The sequence below is a fragment of the Grampus griseus genome, assembly GCF_964374135.1.
Source record: "Grampus griseus genome assembly, chromosome: 16".
Lineage (NCBI taxonomy): Eukaryota > Metazoa > Chordata > Mammalia > Artiodactyla > Delphinidae > Grampus > Grampus griseus.
The window spans coordinates 56,127,768-56,141,526 of record NC_139010.1 but is presented as its reverse complement, the minus strand read 5'-3'; the positions used below and the strand labels follow the sequence as shown (position 1 = coordinate 56,141,526).

The window sequence follows — 13,759 nt, the reverse complement described above, 5'->3', positions numbered from 1 at the left end:
GTGTGATTGCTCTGTCCCTGGGGACGTCCAGTGCTGGCCGTGGATGGCCCTCTCCTCTGACTTGTCAGAGACCAATGGTGGATCAGTTAATCATAAAAGTTGGATAAAGTGGGGAGTCATAAAACCCATACATACTCTAAACATTTCATTTTATGTTAAAATATATAATGTGCATTTACTGACCCTCCCCGCCCCCGTTTTTGTTTATTTTTTTTTTTGGCCAAGGTCTTACTTTTTAGTGTGAGATGCTGATTGGAGTTCTGTATTATTTTCCTCGCCTAAACCACACACATATACCCTGCTTACGATTTTTGGTTTTGGTTTCTTTAAGGTGGAATGAGATTCTTGGAAGGCCCTTGGAAGCAATCTGGCAGGAGAATTCTGAATTTCTTTTATGACTCCCCTGCTCGCCCCCTGCCGCCCAGTCTTTTACTTAATTCCACAACTCTTTAATTAACAACTTTCCTTTTATTGACTCTTACCAAGGCGTTCAACCAGTTTTTGTAGAGATGACTCTCTCTTTTCATGCTAGTATTGATATTTCGTTCATTTAGGTAATTGTCAGTTCAATTATATAATTATAAGTACCTCTGGCATAAACAGCTTGGGAACAGACATGATTGGTTCTTGTGCGCAGTTACAGACTCGAGAGCAGAAGCAGAAGTGTGCGGTGCTGCCGGCCGTGAGGATTGGTGGGTCACAGGCATCGGTTGTCTGATGTTGGGGGGTGGGGCGCTTGGTCACCCTGGGCCGGCTGAGGGTGACCGTGTAACGTGGAGGCTGCCGAGGTGGGAGATGGGGAAAGGCAGGATTCAGAACCCACCTCTCCCACTCGGTGGTGACTTGGGTGAGCCACTCATCTCTGGGCATCCCAGTCCCCTCATCTATCAAAGAGACAGCTCAACGAAGTCTACAAACATATTCTGAGAACTGAGAGCCCAGCCACGTGGTGAGATGGTGGTGGTGAAACCGTCCCCCTGGGGTTGTTTCTGGGAGGAGACGGGAGGGTATGTGCATGACCGTGATGCTTTGTACTCAAGAGAGAGAAACGCACCTTTTCATTCTGCTTTCCCTCTGATGGTGAGGTAATGCCTATAACGCGTTTATTCTGGTGCCTGGCACAGAGTAAGGTAAGGCTAGTTGGGACTCACTACTATTGTTGTTACTCTTAGCTTCCTGAAGGTCCCTCACCACACTGGGTCCCTCCTTTGATTTTCTACTTTAAACTAGCTATTTAAACTAGCCTTTTCCTCTTAAGTGTTTTTCAGAAATTAAAGCCAGAAAAATGAGAAGGTCTTGGGGGAAAACAAAACAAAACAAAACCCAGTGATTTCCAGGCAGTGTAAATACAGGATTAATTTATTAGACGAGGTTAAGGAACTTGGAGCGATCTGATGTCTACTCCTGTTGCTTTAAGATTACATTGGTGGTCCCTTTTTTTCCGAGGCAGTGATGTGTTTCCCTAGGAGCCTGCCCTTTAGAGTAAACTTCTCACAGCTTGTCTAAAATTGCAACCCTAATTGTACCGTGTTAGAAAATGGTACCTTTCTCACATATCAGATGAAAAGTGACCTCCTAGGAGGTAACCACAGACCAGTTACTACTGGCTACATCGAATTATATTTCTTCCTTCCTCCCAGCAAAAGAAAGCTTTTTTCCAGTTGGTTTATCATCCTCTAGAACTGTTAAAGGAGATGGTTGTGAGAAATTCAAAGTGTACGGTAGGGCTTCCCTGGTGGCACAGTGGTTAAGAATCCGCCTGCCAGTGCAGGGGACACGAATTCGAGCCCGGTCCAGGAAGATCCCACATGCCGCGGAGCAGCTAAGCCCGTGTGCCACAACTACTGAGCCTGTGTGCCACAACTACTGAAGCCCGTGTGCCTAGAGCCTGTGCTCCACAGCAAGAGAAGCCACCGCGATGAGAAGCCCACACACTACAGCAAAGAGTAGCCCCCATTCACCACAACTAGAGAAAGCCTGTGCACAGCAGTGAAGACCCAACGTAGCCATAAATAAATTTATAGAATAAAGTTTTTTAAAAAATTCAGACCCCTTAGCCTGGCCCTCAAGGCCAGACAGGATCTGCTCCCAATCTACTTTGCCAGTTTTACTTTCAAAACCTCACCTTCTCATCAAAGATAGCCCTCTGATGGTGACTTCCCTGGTGGCCCAGTGGGTAAGACTCCACGCTCCCAATGCAGGTGGCCTAGGTTCAATCCCTGGTCGGGGAACTAGATCCCGCATGCATGCCGCAACTAAGAGTTTGCATGCCACAGCTGAGGAGTCTGAATGCTGCAACTAAAGATCCCGCATGCTGCAATTAAGACCTGGCACAGCCAAAATAAGTAAGCAAATAAATAAATAAATAAAATATTTTAAAAAAGAAAGAAAATTGGTTACATATCTAAAGATCAGCTTATTTAAAAAAAAAAGATAGCCCTCTGACAGCCCCCGTATGTGGGGACATCTTCTTAGACCCCCCAAAGCTTTACCCAAACCTCTCTTGTGCCTCTAGCTGAGCTCAGCTAATGTCATGTATTCATTTGGCAAATAAATGTGTTGCACGCCTACTATGTGCCAGACACTGTGGTGGGCTCTGTGACACAAGAGTGGACCAGAGGGGCTTCCCTGGCGGTGCAGTGGTTAAGAATCCGCCTGCCAATGCAGGGGACACGGTTTCGAGCCCTGGTCCAGGAAGATCCCACATGCCGCGGAGCAGCTAAGCCCGTGCACCACAACTACTGAGCCTACGTTCTAGAGCCCACAAGCCACAACTACTGAGCCCATGTGTCACAACTACTGAAGCCTGCGTGCTTAGAGCCCATGTTCCACAACAAGAGAAGCCACCACAATGAGAAGCCCGCGCACAGCAATGAAGACCCAACACAGCCAAAAATAAAATAAATAAAAATTAAAAAAAAATGTATACGGTAGACTGGAGGGCAGGGGCTGCATTTTCTGCAGCCTTGACGTGCACCCAGATCACTTGGGGACCTGGTTGAGATGCAGATCCTGAGTCAACAGCTCTGGGGTAGCCTGGGATAGTGCAGCTCTTACCACCTCCCTGGTGATGTCCCTGCAGGTGGTCCATAGACACAGTGTGATTACCAAGGTTCCATACTTTATAGGTGTCACTGCCCCCCACCCCAGTTGGGCTGGAGTGCTACACTTCAGTGTCAGAGAATTGGTTGCCTAAGGTGACAAGATGAGTCTGGTTAAACTTCACTGCCTTCCTGGGACAAGTCTGAGTCCTTTCTACGTTGTCTTTTCAGGCCACATTCCAGAACCAGACTTCTCACTCCTGCCTGTGTCTATAATACTGAATAGTTGTCTGTCCACCAATAGAGGAATTGGGAGGGTGGCATGAATTGGGAGATTAGGTTTGACATAAATACACCATCTGGTGTAAAATAGATAGCTAGTGGGAACCTGTGGTATAGCACAGGGAACTCAGCTCAGTGCTCTGTGACGACCTAGAGGGGTGGGATGTGGGGGGCAGTGAGGTCCAAGAGGGAGGAGATATAGGTATACATATAGCTGATTCACTTCATTGTACCGCAGAAACTAACACAACATTGTAAAGCAATTATACTCCAATAAAAAATTTTTAAAAATTAAAAAAAATGATGGACATACTAAAAATAAAATGATTAAAAGTGTCATCCTCTGTTGTTTGGCATGGAAAGACATCCACAAATTGTTGTGTGAGGAAAATGCAGGTGGCCGAATGCTTTTTCTTCTATTATTTGAGGCTTTTAAAAATATTAAGCATGCATTTTCATAAATAAAAAAATCAATAAAGGTATTTTCATTCTGAAAAAAGACCTAAAGCAGACAATAAAAAAGTTGAGTCACCACTGAGCCAAATGTGGATGAAAGCAATAAAGAATCAGAACCCTGTGGCCAGTCCTATCCCATTAGGGTGTGTCTCACTTTTCAAGGGTAGTCAGGTGTCCAGCTCACAAACTGAGCTAATATTTGAATCAGTGCCTGATTAATTACACGGGGCCTTGCAAATGTAAAGTGATGATGATGATGGGTGTGGGAGGGCGTAACGGAAGGAAAGAGGCTCTGTTTACTGACTGCCCACTACATGTCAGGTCCTTGGTTGAGGGGCTTTCAGAGATGTTCTATTCTTGTCCTCCCCAAGGATGGCGGAATTCCCACTTTATATAGATGAAGAAACGGAGGCTCCGAGAAGGGGATTCTCTGGGGTTATACAGTGACATGTTAGGATTTGAGCCCTGGGCCCTCTGACTCTGAATCCAGTGCTTTCTGAAAAGTCCCTTGGATTCCCCGGCCAGCTCCAACTCCTCCTCTCTTCTCTTTTTTAGACGACTCAACCGGAACCAGCTGTACGCATTACCAGAACTGCTGTTCCAGAATAACCAGGCTCTCTCGAGGCTGTGAGTGACGCTTCATGGAAGAAAGCTCTCTCTGTGGTCTTATCTCTCACCCGGTTGAGGGGGCAGTGTGTGGTCAGTGGGCCCTGGACTCTCCATGACCATGACACCTGTGCTCCTCACCTGGCAGGCATCGTTCAGGGCATCAAAGGCCGGCTTACTGTAGGAAGGTGCTTTGCGGGGCCTTTCTTCCTGGCAAGCACTTGACAAAATTGGCAGTCTATCCAATTCTGTGTGCTGCCCCTGACAGTGTGGTATGGGAATGTCCTCGGGGTGGGCAAGCTTGTCAGCCATGATGGCAGACTTTATGGGGAGGACCGTACTCATGCATCTCTCGCTGCCTTTGGCTGCCTTGGGTGGAATATTCATTCACATAAGCCCTTCTTGGATCTGTTTCTGTTTTCAACTCAGAGTAATGAGGTCTGTGAGCTTATTAACCGTGGCATAAAGTCATACTTGTATTTGCTGTAAATGTACTTCTTTCAAGTTTAAAAGGTAGTGGCCAATTCTGCTGCTCCATGATTTATGAGATATGTCTGTAATTGTTCTCCGGTACATTTCATTTTGTGGGATCTTGGGCAGGACAGGACCTTAGAGATTATCCGAGGACTCTCTTCTGCAGCTCCTTAGCGTATGTATGGTCTTTTAATCTTTGCTTGGCTACTTCTCGTGATGGGGAGTTCACCACCTCCTTGGGGAACCAATTCCATTGTTGGACAGATCTGCATAAAAGAAACATTTTCTTAACTTTGAGCCCTAAATCTACTTTCTAATAATTTATGATTTCTCTAGCTTTGCTTTCTGTAAGTACCTAGAACAACCATGTACAGTACTCTTGTTCAATTTTTGAAGGGCTGTCAGGTTTTTGAATTTTGAGTTGGGAGGTTTAGTCGTCATTAACAACCTGAAAAAACATTGGTTGGGACCTTCTGCATGCCCAGCAAAGCACGGTGTGAGATGCTGAGGCTGCCGGTTCTCCCCTAAAGAAGAGTATAGGACACCTCCTAGGTGGAGGTGCAGGTGAGTCCGGAGGTGCAGTGGGTGGTGCAGGTAGGGCTGAAGGGTGGGGGGCTGGGTGGGAGTCAGCACCATGGGGCTACCTGAGTGCTGAGAGGCGTGCCTGTGGGGTCTGGAGCTTGATCTCCTCCCCTCTGATTAAACATGGCTAGTTCCTTCCACCTCTGTCATGATTGCCACCTCTTGATGAGCCCAGTGGTCTGCAGGCAGCTCCAGAATTTCTCATTGATCCTGCCTCCCAGTTTTTGTCCTTAGGGCGGAGCTCTAATTTTCAGTTTGTCCAAATGGTCTCTCCAGTCTCTTCCTGTTTCCTCCTCCTGGCCTGGAGGCCTCTCCCTAGAAATGGAGATGATCCCTCAGTGATGATCCCTTCTGCTGGTCTTTGCTACCCTTGGGCTCATACTGTCAGTCCTCCTACAACTGGTAGGCTGGTCCTTTGGTGCCAGGCACACACAGTGAGTGCCTTACTTTTCTTCCTTGATTGCTGAAGGCACAAGACCCTTCCTAGCAGGTGCAGCCACCCTAACATCCCTTTAACCTGTGGGCCAGGGCTGGTCCACAAGGTCCATGCTGTTACTGGTCCCGTGCTGGCAGCTGGCTTTGTCCTGACGTGGCCCCAGCAGCTCCTGTTTTCTCCGCCCTGTCTTTTCTCGGAGCTGGCTCTTGCAGCAGTTATCGCAGCTCTGCCTCTCTGCAAAAATTCATCCTGAACATTTTTTCTCTTGATCTCCTTCTGTACTTTTCTTTTTCCTTCTCTTAAGCCCCCTTAGCCTTTCAAGCCTTGGCCCCCACTCTCCCAGCATTACTTGCCTGCTTGGGTTCCCTTCCCTTCAGCACATTGATGCCCTTCACCGTCCAGGGTTTGGAACATGTGCCTAGTTGCTGTTAAGCTCTGGGCACTGCTTTGATCCTCCTTCATTTATTTTATTTTAAAAAAATTTTAAATTTGTTTTTAAATTTCAGCTTTACTAAGGTATAATTGACAAATAAAATTGAAATATACTTAAAGTGTACACTGATGATTTGATATACATACACATTGTGAAAGGATCCCCTGCCACGTTCACTAACATATCCATCACCTCGCATATTTATCTTCTTTTTTTTGAGCACATTTAAGTTCTACTCTCTTAGCAAATTTCAATTGTGTTAAGAATGTGTTATCAACAATAGTCATCATGTTATATGTTAGATTATACTCTGTTACCAACCTCTCTATTTCCCCATCCCACAGCCTCTGGCAACCACTTTTCTGCTGTCTGTTTCTATGAGTTTGACTTTTTAGATCCCTCATATAAGTGATACCATGCAGTATTTGTCTTTGACTTATTTCACTTAACGTAAACCTTCAGGGTCCACCCATGTTATCACAAATGGCAGGATTTCCTTCTTTCTCATGGCTGAATTATATTCCACTGTATATTTTATATATATATTTATATAATATAGTTTTATATAATATATATTATATACAATATATAAATATATATTATACATAAATATATAATATATTATATATATATATATTTCACATCTTCTTTATCCATTCTTCTGCTGATGGACACATAGGTTGTTTCCATCTATCCCTCATTTATTTAAAAATATCCAAGACCCTATCGTGTGAATCTAAATCCACAAACCTCCCGGCTTTTGCTTGCAGTCACCTCCAGCTCTATTCACAGTTTGAGGGGCCAGCATCTTTCGCCATAACCTCCACCAGCTCGTAGGGCTGAAGGGGAGAGGACAACTCTGCAGGGGTCTCTCTCTCTCCCTCCAGCACTTGAGTCTACCTTTCATCAGGGGCATCAACGCCCTGCATGTCCCTGGGCCCCCTCCTGAGAGTGGTGATACCGTGTGGCCAGTGTGGCTGCCTTCTTGGCCGGTGTCTGGGGAACCAGGATCCCTAGTGGAGTGGGAGGTAGCGCAGGGGAGTAGGAAGTCAAGTGTCATATAGTCCTGGGTTTTTCATGGTGTAACTCAGGTGGAGTTTTTCTTACCTGTGCACTGTTAGGCTCTCCTGAGGCTGAACTGAGATTGAGCACGTACAGTATCCAGGACAGCCTGCAGCAGACGTTCCTTGTGTCCCTGACGTGTGGGTGAGCGAAGGGCCCTGCGGTGGAGCTGGTCCTCCTGTGCACGCTGTCTTGTCTGACTCCTGTGACCCTGCAGGGCAGACAGTGTCTCTGGTTTTACTGCTGACAAACGTCAAGGTTGGAGAGGTGAAACGACCTCCACAGGGCCAGTAATGAAGCCCTTTTGGACACCCTGCCCAGTGCTCTTCATGGCTTTATATTTTAAGAGGAGTCCTGGAGAAAAGGACTTCTGCGCTTTAATGAATTTTAAATACCCAGATTCTACAGCCAAAGGCTGGCACAAGGAGCTCTATTCAAGGAGTAGAAGAGCGATTGAAGGGGACAGGAGTCTGCCTGACTCCTACTCCTGGCACCCTACGGGGCTGGGATCCAGGGCAGGCAGTAGCCTCCAGAAACGTTGGATGTTTTCACCCCGGTGGCCCAGGGCTGGCTGCCTTGGGGACAGGGCCAGTCGGCAGTCATCAGAGGGACTTCTAGAGGAAGGACCCCCCGGCCCCCGATGGAAGGCTTGGTTGCCCTTTGGCTCCAAGGGCAAAGGAGTATTTCTAGGCTCTATAGCCAGAATCTTTCTCTAACACTTATTGCCTTTTCTTCCCAGGCATCTGGCCCCTAACTCTAAGCCTTTCCTTATCCAGGAGCATAGCTGGGTCTGGGTATAGGGAGACTATTTTCTTTAGCTCTCCTCTTTTTTTTTTTATTTAACGATTAAAGAAAATTGAAGTATCAATATAGTTGATTTACAATGTGTTAATTTCTACTGTATAGCAAAGCGATTCAGTTATCCATCTATCTATATCCATCCATCTATATCTGTATCTATGTCTATATGTATATCTATATATATACACACACATTCTTTTTCATGTTCTTTTCCATTATGGTTTATCACAGGATATTGAATATAGAAGGTCCTGTTGTTTATCTATTTTATATATAGTAGTGTGCATATGTTAATCCCCAAATCCTTGTTTATCTCTCCTCCTACCCCTTGCTCTCCCCTTTGGTAACCGTAAGTTTGTTCTCTATTTGTCTGTGAGTCTATTTCTGTTTTGTAAATAAGTTCATTTATATCATTTTTTTTAGATTCCACATGTAAGTGATATGATAGGATATTTGTCTTTCTTTGTCTGACTTCAGTTAATATGATAATCTCTAGGTCCATCCATGTTGTTGCAAATGGCATTATTTCATTCTTTTTATGGCTGAGTAATATTCCATTGTGTGTGTGTGTGTGTGTGTGTGTGTGTGTGTGTGTGTATACCACATCTTTATCCATTCATCTGTTGATGGACATTTAGGTTGCTTCCATGTCTTGGCTATTGTAAATAGTGCTGCTATGAACATTGGGGTGCATGTATCTTTTGGAATTAGAGCTTTCTCTGGATATATGCCACGGAGTGGGATTGCTGGATCATATGGTAGCTCTATTTTTAGTTTTTTAAGGAACCTCCATACTGTTCTCCATAGTGACTGCACCAATTTATATTCCCACCAACAGTGTAGGAAGGTTCCTTTTTCTCCACACCCTCTCCAGCATTTATTATTTGTAGACTTTTTAATGACGGCTGTTCTAACTGGTGTGAAGTGATACTTCGTTGTAGTTTTGATTTGCATTTCTCTAATATTAGCAATATTGAGCATCTTTTCATGTGCCTGTTGGCCATCTGTATGTCTTCTTTGGAGAAATGTCTATTTAGGTCTTCTGCCCATTTTTTGATCGGGTGTTTTGTTTTTTTGATATTAAGCTGTATGAACTGTTTGTATATTTTGGAAATTAATCTCTTTCAGTAGCATCGTTTGCAAATATTTTCTCCCAGTCCATAGGTTGTCTTTTTGTTTCCTCTTGTTATTTCTTAAGCCCACCTCTAAGCATAGGAGTGCAAGCTGATGGGACTTTGGGGAGGACTCCTGTGCAGCATGCCCCGCTTATAGCAGCCTAGAACTTGAATTCATGACCAGAGGCAGTACTTCCTGATGCCTCTCCAGTTCAGGTCATCTCAAAAAGGGCACATTCTGGGGGGAAATGATTAAATAAACCTTTTTATTGATCTGGTTGTTTGTCCCTGTGGTCTGGGCCCTGAATTTTTCACCTTGGTGATGGTTATAGGGAAGGGTACAGGAGCAAGTGCTTAAAGACTTATTTGCTAATATTCTTTTTTTTTTTTTGTGGTACGCGGGCCTCTCACTGTTGTGGCCTCTCCCGTTGCGGAGCACAGGCTCCGGATGCGCAGGCTCAGTGGCTATGGCTCACGGGCCTAGCTGCTCTGCGGCATGTGGGATCTTCCCAGACCAGGGCACAAACCCGTGTCCCCTGCATCAGCAGGCAGACTCTCAACCACTGCGCCACCAGGGAAGCCCCACTAATATTCTTTACCTTCCCTCCCCCGCCAATCCATCGACCTGAGCATCTGGCATTCCAAAACATCTCCCGTAACTCTCCCAGTGGTCTGGCTGAGGAGCACTCAGGCACTCCTGGTTCCAGAAACAGGACTCCTGCAGGCTGGTGAGTTGGGGTGGGTGGGGTAGTATAAAGGCACAAGCAGCAGCCTCACGGGCTCCCATGACAGGAAGTGAGGCACAGCTGGGACTAAGGGTGTGAGGGATGTTTCTAGTTCTTTCTGATTGTCTACCTTGTTGTCCCACTCCTCCCCACAAACCAGTGTCTTGGGTTTACCAGCAGCATCTCAGTTCCACCATGACTTTGGTTGGCCACCGTGCTTACTCCCCTCCTACTTCCTGTGACCTTGGAGCTCAGATCTCCTCGAGTTTCCAGTCCCAGCCCAGATTTCTGGGGAAGGATGCTGGTTGGCCCATGCTTGGTCAGGAGTTCACTTCTGGGCCAAGGAGCTGTGCTGGCGGCTATGGGACCTCCTGGTGTAGTCACACTCCGGGGCCTACCCTCAGGAGGAGGGTAAGAGACAATGCAGGGGTTGGTGCTTCTGGCCTCTCATCTGTTGACCTTTCTTCTGCTTTGAAGGATCCGTTACTAATACTTTCCACCTGGAGCAAATCATGGATTTTTTTTTTTTTTTTTTTTTTTTTTTTTCCACCAGAGGCCGTATGTTAAATCAGCATGAAAACAAGTTTGAGGGAGACCACATGTGCAGGGTAAGGTGTGGCCACAAAGCACATCAGGTGGTGTGGCCCACGTTTCAACTGATTTTGCCTGTGTAGCTTCGGCAGTTGAAATCCTCTTGCTGGTTATTCCTCACCAATGTTTCTCCACGTGTTGGGTTAGTCCATTTCTTTCCACATTAGGGACGTGCGGCCCAGAGAGGCGATTTGTCCTGGACCACAGAGCAGTTTGGTAATCGGGTTGGAGTTAGACACCAGGCCTTCAAGGGACCATAAGAAGTCTGAAAATGGGCTTAAACCTTGACCTAGAAATCTCACGTTTGGGGATTGACCCTAAAGTCAATAAAATATGACCACAAACATGTTCATTGCAGCATAACTCAGAATGTTGAAATATGGACTATTGAAAACTATATAGAACAACTGAAATGCCCCACCTTGGGGGAATGGTTAAGTAAATGTTGGTACATACACTTGATGGAAAATTTATATCATCATCAAAAACGGCCTTTATGAAAGACAAAGTAACACAGATAAATGTTTGTGATACCAAAGCCAGGATGCAAAATTGTTTTGACAATATGATCACTAAACAAATCACTCTAAAGCATGCACAGGAAAATGACTACAAAATGCCAACAGGGGTTATCTCTGGGTGGCTTTTTCTTTTTTATATTTCCCAGGTGTTGGATAAAAAGAGTATAATATTTTTATGGTAGGAGACCTCACAGTTTTTATATGCACTGGAAAACCTCTGTTGTCTGAGTTAAAGTGAACACTAGATAAATGATGTTGGGCCACTTCCTTGAACCCCGTTGAGCCCGTTTGTTCTTCTATCAGATAAAGATAATAATGTCTGCCTCACAGCCTTTCGTGGGGATTCAAGAGAGGTGTAACTCCCTCTCAGGTCAGGTGTAAGCTCGGTAGCACATAGTAGATGCTCAGGAAATCAGTGAATTTTCCCTTTTACAGATGAAGAAATTCAAGCTCAGAGGATTTGTGACCTGCTCAAGGGGTTGAGGCAAATTTGAACTCTGGTCTGTCTGATGCTAAAGCTCATCCTTCCATATCATCCACCCCCTCCCAGCTGTCCACCCTCTGCCCACCTCCTACACTCATCTACCTATCATCTACCCACCACCCAGCCAGCCTCCCTCTCATCTGTGCTCCCATTTACCCATCTACCAACCCATCAGTTAATCCGCCCATCCGTCCATCCTCCATCTCCTGCCACTGGTCCTCCCATCTAACACCCTCCTACCCACCTATCCATCTGCCTGCCCCTCCAGTCTTTTACTCATTTGCCCACCAAGCCCACTCATTCACCCCCCACTTAGGCATCTACCAACATACCCATAAACCTACCATACACCCATCTACCCCCCCATGCCTCACCCACCCTCCCTTCTCCTCCCCTCACCACATCCAACTCCCCTCTCACCTTCCATATCTGCCTGCCCATCCACCCACGCACCCACTCACCCAACATTTACAGAGGGCCTCCTATGAGCCAGGCACTGTGGTCGGTGCTGAGAACACGTGACAGCTGTGTAAGACGGCTAGGTGTGGCGCTGTGTCTGCAGGAGGTGAGGGTTTATCACTAGTGCTCTTTGAAAGCAGTCTGTATCCTCTGACCTACCAACAGTTTGGAGTGTGTGTGGGGGAAATGATTGCCTGGCTGGACCTGTATCTCCTGCCTGGGGTGGTTATATCCCGGTGGCAGGTGACCTGGGTTGAAGATCAGCTTCATCACCTGATAGCCACCCATGAGAGGGTGTGGAGATGTTGTTTTGCAGATGCACATAGGGGTTGTGGCTAGGGTTAGAGGGACAAACTTGAACCTGCCTTCTTCTCTTATAGCAGCAAAACCGAGGCTTCACCCACATTTGGGTGGGGAGCACCATGAGCGTCAGCTGCCTGTGCACTGTCCTCCCAGATTTGGGGAGGAGTCTCTCCCGCTGCCTTGCAATCCCGCCTCTTGCTGGTTGCATTCCCTTCCCTAGTCCAGAAGCCGCTTCTGGAAACCCAGTTCCTCTGGGTTTCTTTTTAGCCTTGAAACCAATATGTGCCCTGACAAGATTGACCTTTTGTGTCTCTGCTGGGCCTGGAAGGGGTGGGGGTGGGTGATTAAGGGCAGCCGAGGGCATTGATTCCCCCTTATTTATATCCCTGCTGTAAGGACCAGGATAATTCATTACCGGCCTCGGTGGCTGGAGAGGCGGGGGTGTGATATTCTGCTGGAGCCCTGTTGAAGAATGCCTGACCCCACCGACCTTGTCTCGAGCTGGGTTTAATTAAACTGTCAGCACTGGTCAGAAGAACAAAGCCTCCCGTCCCATCCTGGTCCCCAGCCCCCATCAGAGGCAGGGGGCATTCTCTGCTGAAATGAAGAGCTGTTAAAAATGGATCTGTCTTGCCTCTGAGGGAAATTACCCGAAGCAGGAAGGCGACCTTGCTTTTGTGACACGTCCACTCCAGGCAACAGATCTGTGGAACTGAACCGTCCTTGCCACCCGCCGAGGACCCCAAGTGTGAGGAATGGGGCTTCTTCCTGCCACAACTGCCTTAAGATGCCATCCCTCACTCCCTGGACTTCCCTTTTCCAAGAAAGGAATTTCAGGAGTTTTGTCTGTGAGATATTAAGTCTGTGAGGTGTTTCTGGCATTAATGATAGAAAGAAGCTTCCTTGGTTAGAAGGTTTGGGGAAGTTTGAGGTCAAACAAGTTTCTCTGTGGAGTTACTTTCAGCCCCTTTAATCCACTTGTGCTCACTATAAAGCCCCCAGGGGACATGTAGGGTGTTGCCAAATTGATATGACTGTGAAAGTCTTGAAAATTTTATTTTTAGGGAATACCTAGATCTTGTAGGTCTAGTGTCAGACTTGCTGAGGCCTCAGGCAATAAGGATCAGAGCTGAGACTTGAACTCAGGTCCCCCTGACCCCAGACCCATGCACCTACCTCTAAACCATCAGTACTCAAATTAGTGTGGGAGTTACTTAGAGGATTTTAAAATGCAGATCCCCAGGCACTATCTTCAGAGACCCTGAGTTAACAGGTGTGGAAGGGCCCAAGGATATGCAGCATTGTCAAGCCCCATCTGGTTCACACTTTGAGAAGCCTTGCTCCCCAGCATGCTTGCTGAGTCTTAGGTGGGGACCCCTCTTCGGGCA

General features: G+C 46.5%; 1 protein-coding gene across 1 annotated transcript in view; it reads left to right on the top strand.

Annotated features, from left to right (window-relative positions):
- Positions 1–13,759, top strand: part of SLIT1 (slit guidance ligand 1) — a 169,492-nt gene that overhangs the window by 25,231 nt on the left and 130,502 nt on the right. The window contains exon 4 of the mRNA XM_082674222.1: positions 4,335–4,406. Within this exon, the coding sequence (XP_082530348.1) occupies positions 4,335–4,406 (72 nt within the window). The remainder of the gene's footprint in view (positions 1–4,334; positions 4,407–13,759) is intronic.